Raw genomic sequence first — 10,596 nt, 5'->3', positions numbered from 1 at the left:
GCTTTGTACGCATCAGTAGTTAAATGCTGGCAGGTTATCATTAAGTCTAGTAAATATTGTGTAATAATAGTGACCAAACTGGTAATGTACTGTTTTAGACACGTCATTCAGTACAGATTGCTGTTCGTACGTTAACCACAAGGCTGCATCTCAAACCACTTAGTAACATAATAATTAAGTTGCCAAATTCTACAGTACACCAGCAGCCGAGGCACTGTTTAGTGCTGTATTGTGGGGTCTAGTGTAGAATAGGCTGGTTTACAGGCTGTGTTTCAACCCGTATAATGCGTATTAAATAGTGTAAGTCAAAAAATCACGACGCCACGAGTAGTGCACTATTTTAACACACTACTTAGTGCAACATTTTGAGGTTTGAAACGCGGTCTATGTAAATACGAACGTGCCTTCAGGAACCGGAACCCGAGATTTCGAGAAGGACTAGCTAAGAAAAATGGCAGTTGATAGGAAAGTGTCGTTTTTTAGACACTCTTGCACTGGTGTTTGTAATATATTTGTACTGTTGTGGTTGTTGTATTGTTTGTCGGCACACGCAGATATAACAAACGGCAATGCTGAACACTTAAAGCGGGAGCATTCACTCATAAAACCATATCAAGGTGAGTACAGGCTAGTCCACAAACTTCTGTACTGCTAACTTAGTGGCTAACAACATTTAGGCATGAGTCTGCGAAACACAACTAGGTGGGCGCGACCTCGTTAGAGCCGTTTTGACACTTGCGACGCTGTTTTTATGTAGTTTGACAGTCAATATATTAAATATTTTAGAGTTTCTGACCAGCAAGTTCTGTAATAATGTGATAAACATGCCCAATGTGTTTTTAAAGGTTTAGTGTGCTTGTTTTGAACACCAGTGTTAAAACCTTAATATGCATTATTATGTACGTAGTGTTCTACTATTTGTCAGTCAAGTTAAGATAGATAGATAGATAGATAGATAGATAGATAGATAGATAGATAGATAGATAGATAGATAGATAGATAGATAGATAGATAGATACTTTATTGATCCCGAAGGAAATTAACTTTTAAGAACATAGTAAAAGTACAATTTGTCCTAACTATGCTAATAACTAACGTCTCCCCTTTCTTCCAAAATCTATTAATTTAATGAAAAGGACAATTTATTGCTGCGTGTCACTACACACATTTTTATTACCTATATCTTCACATTTATTGCAGTGTGCATGTTTATTACAGTGCATTATTTCTTATTTAATACATTGTGTTTTTACAATTTATATGATCAGCATGACAATTAAAGTAAAATTGACATCAATTTTGAAATTCCTGGCCATGGGCAGCATGCTTTGTGTGAATGTGTGTCCATTTGTTTGTTTATTAGAATTTTAACTTCATGTTTTACACTTTTTGTTACATTCATGACAGGGACGGTAGTTACTCATTACACAAGATTCATCAGTTCACAAAGTTATATCAAACACAGTCATGGACAATTTAGTGTCTCCAATTCACCTCACTTGCACGTCTTTGGACTGTGGGAGGAAACCGGAGCACCCGGAGTAAACCCACGCAGACACGGGGAGAACATGCAAACTCCACACAGAAAGGATCCGGACTGCCCCACCTGGGGATCGAACCCAGGACCTTCTGTGTGTGTGTGAGAGAGTGTTGTGCACTGCTATCCTCCTTGTAATCAAAGACCAAAATTTCTTGTATGTGTGTGCATAATTGGCCAAAAAAGCCTGATTCTGCATTCATAATTAAAAGTAACTTACAATTATGTATGAAGACAATTCGAGCAAGGACTCTGCTCAGGGGCACAACAGTAGCAACTTGGCCACTACGGTGGTGTGGCTTGATCTGGCAACCTTCCGATTACTAGTCCAGTGCCTTAACCACTGAGCTACTACTGCCCAAATACCACTGAACATTTCAATTTAGCTCCTTCCCATACAAGGTTAAATTTCCTTAAGGCTTATTCTTTTCATTAAACCACGCTGGAATGGGAATTAATTGGGGAAAATCAGAATCATTTAATACATTTGCAGCTACCTATCAACAACATGGCCACATTTGTTTTCTGAAAAACATTTAATACTAGATAGAATATTGGTTTTGGAAACATGGGAACAATGCTTGGCACTCTTAAACAATTTTTCTAAACTGGACTACCTTGCCACATCATATGGGTCCTAATGCCATGAACTATTAAAGTCCAAAGACTTGCAGGGGAACCAATAATACTATTACAAGAGCTTAATCTAAATCATATAAATGTTATTTCTGACATGAAATGTGCTGTCGCATCAGTCACCTTTATTACAATATGTAAGATGCCAGTGCAGACTGGCTTGTTTATATTAAAGTCCTGCACACATTTAATGTTCTTATGTGTAAAGTGTATAAAGTGCAGCTAGGTCAGGGAAGACACTCCCAGCAGGACATGAGTGGTCACTATAGTAAATATAGGTAAATAGAAATGTTATGTTGATAATTTTGGAAGAAGAGTTTTATTAATACTGTGCTGTTTCCTTTGTAACAATGTACCCTTGTTTTTGTGCTTCACCAACATACAGGGGTTGGAGCAGGGTCTTCAAGTCAATGGGATTTTTGGGGGAGCACATTAGTTACAAGCCAATATGTACGCCTAACTCCTGATGAACATAGCAAGCAAGGTTCTATTTGGAATACAGTGGTAAGTAATGTCAAGATGTATTTTTGTACTTGATACTCCTCATCCGGGCCTACATGATGGCACAGCTGGTAGTGTGGGACCTATTCTTGCTTTCGTTACTCTATGTAGAGAGGTTTCATTCCTTTTTCTCTGCCCATGATGGCTTCCTCTGGGTATTCTTTTCCCCCCACCTCCCAAAAACAAGCTGAAGTTGAATTCACTTCTAAAATGTCCTTTAGTGTGAGTAATTATATGTATTGCCACACAATGGATTGGCACCCTGTCCAGGATGTAGTCATGCTTTTTGGTTGGTGCTGGAAAACACAGGTTTGTGAAAATGAATGCATCTTGCTTAGTTCATTTTTTAAAGTTGATTTTGCTGAGCTAATAGTTAAATTAAGTGCAGCAACATTCAACCACTCAGTCTACAGAGAGAATTGTTGCATGCAGTCAGATTTCAAATAAAGTAAGACACCAATCAAATGAATCTTTACACAACAGTCACAACTGCTGGGCCACTTAGCTTTGTTACCCAAACCTTTGTATGTAGGTTTGTGAAGTCTCTTGTATTTATTAAGTCACCATTCACTGAATGAACTTATGTATTTATTAGGATTTTAAAGTCATATTTTACACACCGAATACATTCATGACAGGGCAGGTAGTTGCAAGTTACACATGATTCATCAGTACAAGTACAGTGACAAACACTGCCACGGTCAATTTTGTATCTCCAGTATTCTCCTACATGTCTTTGGACTGTGGGAGGAAACCGAAGCTTCCGAGGGAAACTCGCACAGACACAGCAAAAACATGCAAACTCCAAACAGAAGGAACCTGCACCCCTCCTCCTGGAAATCGAACCTTGGACCTTTTCGCATTGAGGCAACAGTGCTACCCACCAAGCCACTGTGTTGCCCCACATAATTAACTTATTAAATAGCTTTTTTACTTTTCAGTTCATTGTAAATGTAAATTGAATCCAGGGGTTTCTACCCTCATCCACTACGGGTTAGTGTGGCCACAGGTTTTTACTACCAGGCACAATTCTGCAACTATGATGACAGGCGGGGCGGCATGGTGGCTCAGTGGGTTGCACTGTCGCAAAAAGGTCCTGAGTTTGATTCCTATGTGAAGCGGTCCGTGTCCTTTTTAGTGCATGTTCTGCCCATGTCCGCATGGGGGTTTCCTCGGGATTGACATTAAAAACCTAAACTGGTAAATCTTGTGTAACCAGTAACTACCTGTTCTGTCATGAATGTAACCAAAGTGAGTAAAACATGCCATTATAATCCTAATAAATAAATAAATTATTACAGATGAGAATAAATTAAAGATTAAAGACCCACACCAACTGATAAAACCAGTGGAATCGGGTGATATTTATGTTTGTACGTCTGTGCCATTGTAAATTTGGTTTCCCCTGCTGTAGTGTGTACTGTTTTAAGACTTTTATCCAGTTTATTTTGTGAACCAGTTTGGGAAGTAAATGACACGATTTGACTGAACTCGAACCATTATGCAAGGAAGAATGGGCAAATAGTACCCAATCTAGGTGTGCAAAGCTGGTAGGGACTTGTTTCTTACTATTTGAATGTTGTAAATAGTGCTAAAGAAACATTTCTTTGCGAGTTTTGTTTCAAAGGGGTATGAAGATTTTCAATAGCCACTGTGTAACTGTTTATTTTTCTGTCATTTTTCATTGTTTGCCATGATGTGAACTCCTACTGACCATGTGTAGAGTTACATTAGGTCAGAGACAATGAGACAAACTACATTAATCTGGGGTTATTTTTAAGAAAACTGCATTTAGTAACTGCTAGTTTCTGTAGTAACCTGTGTTGCACTCCATGTCACTGTATGCTATTTTCTTGGCAGCCCTGTTATTTGAAAGACTGGGAGATGCATGTGCAATTCAAAATTCACGGCTCGGGAAAGAAGAATCTGCATGGGGATGGCATTGCAATTTGGTATACAAAAGAGCGATTACAACCTGGTAAGTTTGCCAGACTTGCACAGAAAAACCTCAAGACACCCTGTATTGTACTGTGGAGGGAAAAAAGCTTCTATTAAGAACGCTGTATTGATATTTTGTGTGAAAATATTTCCTTCTAAAGGAGTTATTTTATTTATATTTAATTTGTGTTGGATGGATGTTTTATGTTTTGTGCAGCAGTTTTGTTTGGTTTGTTTAGTTTGCATTTTGTTGTGACGGCACGTTCTCTTTTGTTTGATTGAGTTTTCATCTCAGTTGATTATTATTATTTTTTAATTTTATTTTTTGTTGTACTTCTTATTATTTAGGACCAGTCTTTGGAAACCGAGAACATTTTGTTGGCCTGGCTATTTTTGTGGATACTTTTCGCAATGATGTCCACGGCTCAGATGTAAGTGTCATTTGACTTACCGATGATTTTTTCCCCCCCAGCAGGCTCTGACAACAATGACCACTTCACTGGCTTGGCCATGTTTATAGACACATATCCAAATGATGATGCCTCTGATGTGAGTTAAAAGAACTGCAGTTTATGTGCTGCTTGGATTTAGTTGTTTTTCAGGTTTTGCATGCTCATTGTTAAAAAGTATTCATGCCATTTCAGCTTTGTTTGTTTTTCCTCATTTCGCCCACAAAATAAACAGGTATATAAATGATAGTTTAAGACTTTGGAATTTGGAACCCTAATATAGCACTCGTATTACAACAATTAATTTTTAATAATCGTCTAGCGCTGTATTACAAAAATGGTGTGGTTTACTGTGCAACAAAAATTCTGTAAATGATGACCAATCTTTCAGTATAATTAACGAGTTTTACTAAGAACATTATCTCTAAAAGACTGTAAATGTACTTTTTGTACTTTATGTAACTTTTTACTTTTAGTTTAACCTTTTCATAAATGTTGGTGGCTCTATTCGGTAAATTCAATGGATTCTAATAAACATTAGTAGCTGATATTATCTGTGACTACAAACCCAGTTTCAAAAAAAGGTGTAACATGTAAAATGCAAAGAAAAACAAAAAGCAGTTCTTTTTTTACAAGTTTTACAATTAAAAACAACACACAGAAGACAACATTCCCCCTAAGTTTGCATTTTGTTTTGCATCTCTTTTATCCTCCAGTGTTGTTGTATCTTATTTAAGTAACTCCCTCTGCTACTGTAGAACTTGAGAGCCGGAGATCTCAGAGGTGGTGGGCTATCGCATTGGTCCAATTCACAGCCCGAGCACCCAGATAATTTTTTTCTGAACCTGTCAACTTTATATATTCATTCATTTTTCTCTTTTGGCTGTGCCTGTATTTAAGGGTTGCCACAGCTGATCATTCTGCTCCACATACCTGACATACCCTCACACATAGCCAATCGTTTTTGTGTAGATGCTCATCTAGCCAATAGCACCACCTAGATCCCAGGTTGGAATAGTTGGCAAACATGTTTTCCCACTGCGTCAACACTCGTGTAAGAATGCTAATGTAGAATTTGAAGCATGCAGAAGATTGTCACAGGGGCATGGTTAGACTGGGAGATTTGTTGAATGGTCTAAAACACCTGTTTTGGAAGGTTTTAGCAGAATAGGAAACAGGTAATATAAAAGGATTAAGGAAAGGCTTATTTGTTTAGGAACAAGAATGAGTCAAGCTTTGCTCATAGTTAAAGTGTTTTAAATTTGTATATTTTGAAGGCATCACAATTTAGGTATTTACTAATGGAATTATTTTGTACCCATGTCATTGCATGGTTTATTTATTCAGATGTTAAAGGTTTAGCACAAAAAAGTTGCATAAATAGCACAAAGACTTACGATTAAAAGTGTGCCATTTGAAATAAAAATTTTTTAATTAATACATGCTTTTTAGTTTCATGTTTTTGTATACCCTAAGCTATGCAACATTTGACTGTTGTTTGTCATTTTTATTTTGTATATGTGTTTGTGAGATATGAAATACAGAAACTGCTAATGCATGCAATACCCAAAATAAGCATAGTGGTTCATACAGTTTTGCAGTCACATTGTGTTGATGTTATATTCACTTGTCCTGTAATCTCTTAGCGTTCCTTTCCCTATGTTTCTGCAATGGTGAGTAATGGCTCTCTGGCTTACGATCATGGAAAAGATGGCCGCTCTACAGAACTGGGAGGCTGCTCGGCCGAAGTCAGAAACAAAGACCATGACACCTATCTTGCTATTCGATACTCTAAAGGAAGACTCACCGTAAGAAACTTACCAGATGATCTTTACTAATTATGGTGCTGTGTGTTGAATTAAATGCAAATATATAAGAAGTTATAGTAACCAGAGAGAGAATTCTTATTGACACATACAAGCATACATAGTTATAGGTTCAAATGAAAAACATCTAGTTCTCTTCACAAATGTCCATGTGCACTATGATTCAACCCCATTCTCATTACTTGGAGGATCATCCTTTTGCTTTGATAACCTCTAATTAACTATTTTGGTAAATGCTAAAAAAAAATTCTGAAACCTCTCTTTTGGAATCTTTACCCATTCTTCTCATGTAAGAGCTTCCAGCTTGTAAAGGTTTGATGGCTTTCATGTTGTAACTTTTTTTTTTAATAATTCCACCACTCTGCGAATTAAATCTGGAGATTGAGAAGGCCACTCCAATATATTCCAGGACTATTTCCTTAACCAAGCTTTGGTTGACTTGAAAGTGTGCTTGGGAAAATCTCCAACTCCATTTTTTGACAAAATCCCCAATTCCACTTTTTGAAATGCAGGCCAAAACTTACAAGGAACCTCCGCCATGCTTTACTGTTGCCTCGCATTATTGTACCTCTCTCCAGCCCTTTGGCGAATATCTAGTAGTAATTAGTCTGAGTGCTTTCATATGATTTGCTTTATTCATCTTTTCCCTTCACAGATCATGGTTGATGTCGATGACAAGAACGAGTGGAAAGAGTGTATTGACATCGGGGGTGTCCGACTTCCTACAGGCTACTACTTCGGAGCATCTGCAGCCACAGGAGATCTTTCTGGTAAACATGACTAGCATGCAGATACATTTTGTAAAAGATTATTTGTACTTATAATTGCAAAGGCTTGTCTTTGCTGTGTTTTATTGTGTAGACAGCCATGATATCATCTCTATGAAAATGTACCAGCTGATGGTAGAACACACACCGGAAGAGGACAGTCAAGACTGGACTAAGATTGAGCCGAGTGTCAGTCTACTTAAGTCCCCCAAAGGTAGTGCACTTCATGGTACTGCTTAACAATTAAAACAGAGCCTGGTCTATCCTGTGTGTTTGCCACCAAATGTTCTCATTGTTTAAATCCAGTGACTGGGTGTAGGCAATACACATTGCATTCACACATTACATTAAGTTGCATTGCTTTACATTGGCCTGCACCACTCATTAGACCTAAGTGTAAAGGAGCATTCTAGTACTGTTCATTTTACATTATTAGTAAGCACCATTATATGGTCCCAGGATTCAATTCCCAGGTGGAGCAGTTCGGGTCCTTTCTGTGTGGAGTTTGCATGTTCTCGCCGTGTCTGCGTGGGTTTCCTCTGGGAGCTCCGATTTCCTCACACAGTCCAAAAACATGCACATGAGGTGAATTGGAGATACAAAATTGTCCATGACTGTGTTTAACATTAAACATTAATTGATGAATCTTGTGTAACCAGTAATTACCTGTCCAGTCATGAATGTAACCAAAGTGTGTAAAACATGACATTAAAATCCTAATAAATAAATAAATAGTAAATAAATGGTCCCAGGATTATATTGCAAACACAGTGACCACGTATTGTTTAAATTAAATGGGTCCCAATCCAGTTTTTTTTTCAAGCTGATTTTCTGCAATAAGGTTAACATTAAATGCATGATGGACCATAGTTCGGTTGTTTTGATGTATAGAGGGTCTATCAGAGCACATACATTTAGAGCATATATATGGCAGTGGATCACATCTGAACAATACTTGATATAAAATAGGGACATTTCCAGTTTAAACACAATAAATGTTCTAAGACAATAGATGTTCTAAGACATCTAGTCATGCTAGCCCACATGAATCCCAGATGGTGCATTGGGTGGGGGTTCAAGAAAGGATTGGCGTCCTGTGTGGGTGTGTTACTGCCTTGTGCCCTGTGATTCTGGGCTAGCTGAACCCACTGCAACCCCGACCAGGATTAAACGATGGTAAAACATAAAATGAAGTCAACAATTAATAGCATGAGGGCTAGATTTTTTTTTTTTTCTGTTGTTTAATTGTTTCACTTGTTTGTATTAATTTTTTCTTAGTTGGCCAGTCAGTTTACTGACAGCTAATTTCTTCTGCATGTTTTTTTTATGTAAAATTTTAATATTTTTTCTCTCTCATGGTACAGACAATATTGATGATCCAACGGGAAACTTCCGGAGCACTCCTCTTACTGGCTGGAAGGTCTTCCTGCTCCTTCTGTGCTCTCTGCTTGGCATTGTTGTTTGTGCTGTTGTGGGAGCCGTTGTCTTTCAGAAACGACAGGAGAGGAACAAGAGGTTTTACTGAAACCAAATCTGAGCAGGACAGTTTCTACAAATGCTAAAGAACACTGATTGATGACAAATGTGAATTTGTTTGTGGTTGTACAAATGCTCATATCGTTGAAGTGAACAATTAAAAGAGAAAGATGCATACTATCTTCTGAAGGGGGGGCTGTTAGCTTTAATGATCAAATTGACATTTCAAAAGTACAGATAAAAGGTAAATGTACCAGCTGCGTTTGATCTGTTTAAGTAGGTCTGTGTGCTAGAAGATGGGACTGATTGTACTTGGTTTCTGTTGGTCCTTGTTTGTTTTGCACTGTTTTCTATGTACGAGACAGACATCCAGCTTTTAGTGCCGTTTGGTTTAAAACCAGAAATATCCACTGTTAAAGCAACAGTTCTTGTTTTTTATGTGTTCATGAGCTCTTTACACATTTTTGATGGTGGAGTCTTGAAGGGGAAGTAAAATGTGCTATGGGGTGAACAGGGATGTCAGTCAGTTTCTGGTTCAAGAAATGCTGATCTGGGAACTACTGCTTTTATGTCAGAACACAAAACTTAACAGCAAGATGTTCCCCTTAATGATTTTATAATTGGTGTGCTAATTATGCTTTTGCATAATCACTAGGTAAATGAGACTTTATCTATATAAAGCCTCTTTGAGATATTCATTTTTTAATATGTTTTTTAATGGTTAAAGGAAAATGTTATTGAGAACCAGCATTGTTTTATTTTTGTTTTATTTTTGTTTTAGATAGAAGCAAATGCCGTTGACTGCACACAGTATTGCTGGATGTAATGAAAGTGCTTGATTACAGTGCAGTCTGGAAAAGCAGAAAAAATGCCAAGTGAATAATTTTAGTTCGTCCAAAAATGAAACGTCTATATTTTCTTTCCATTATGAGGATTGCCTTTTTACTTTTTCATTTTTTATGCATTTGTTGCTATCAAGGATACTTTTGGCTACCAATTTATCATCTTATTTTTGTTGAGCAATACCAATGTGCAGAGAAGGAAACGTGTTTCTGCCTTCATTAAGCAGCTAAGTCTTAAATTATCCATATGCCATACAGAGCTAAACCAATAAATTAACATTATTTAATATTTGCGACATTCTATTTTTATGTTAGTAATATTAGCCTTGTACCTTTATTGCAAAACTACAAGCAGCACATTGGAACACCAATTGTTTTCATTTCATAGACAACATAAAGAACAAACTTAGTCCCATGTAATTAAAGTTTTATTACCCGTTTTCAAGAAGCCTACCCCTATATGAAGTTTTGTGAATGTACTGCAGTAACGAGGTTTTTTTTTTTTTGTTGGGTACAGATTAAAATTGCACTGATGTTCTGTACCACTAAGTCTGTTTTCGGTTAAACAGATGGGTTGTACCTGTACAAGACTGGTTGGTGAATAAAGCAGTTCTTCCACTGAAA

General features: G+C 37.3%; 1 protein-coding gene across 3 annotated transcripts; it reads left to right on the top strand.

The window, feature by feature from the left end:
• Positions 1-403: 403 nt before the first annotated feature.
• Positions 404-10,596, top strand: lman2 (lectin, mannose-binding 2). 3 transcript variants are annotated; one of them, XM_062999971.1, is made up of 8 exons: positions 404-617; positions 2,559-2,677; positions 4,535-4,652; positions 5,088-5,161; positions 6,708-6,869; positions 7,543-7,657; positions 7,749-7,868; positions 9,019-10,596. In XM_062999971.1, exons 1-8 carry the CDS (start codon positions 452-454, stop codon positions 9,177-9,179), a joined length of 1,035 nt encoding a protein of 344 aa, XP_062856041.1. In that variant the 5' UTR covers positions 404-451; the 3' UTR covers positions 9,180-10,596. The 3 variants fall into 3 exon arrangements, with proteins under 3 accessions (XP_062856041.1, XP_062856040.1, XP_062856038.1); XM_062999970.1 differs by having other exon boundaries at positions 5,085-5,161; XM_062999968.1 differs by lacking the exon at positions 5,088-5,161 and adding an exon at positions 4,961-5,043 and having other exon boundaries at positions 405-617.

This window comes from Trichomycterus rosablanca, chromosome 8 (assembly GCF_030014385.1).
Source record: "Trichomycterus rosablanca isolate fTriRos1 chromosome 8, fTriRos1.hap1, whole genome shotgun sequence".
NCBI lineage: Eukaryota > Metazoa > Chordata > Actinopteri > Siluriformes > Trichomycteridae > Trichomycterus > Trichomycterus rosablanca.
The sequence above is the reverse complement of the archived record's forward strand: the minus strand, read 5'-3'. Positions and strand labels throughout refer to the sequence as shown.

Bases quoted from the DNA above. Each gene is read 5' to 3' on its own strand.
- lman2 (XM_062999968.1), top strand. From the start codon at position 452: ATGGCAGTTGATAGGAAAGTGTCGTTTTTTAGACACTCTTGCACTGGT. The intron at 4,653-4,960 runs GTAAGTTTGCCA...CTTATTATTTAG, and splicing joins AAAAGAGCGATTACAACCTG to GACCAGTCTTTGGAAACCGA. The intron at 7,869-9,018 runs GTAGTGCACTTC...CTCATGGTACAG, and splicing joins TCTACTTAAGTCCCCCAAAG to ACAATATTGATGATCCAACG.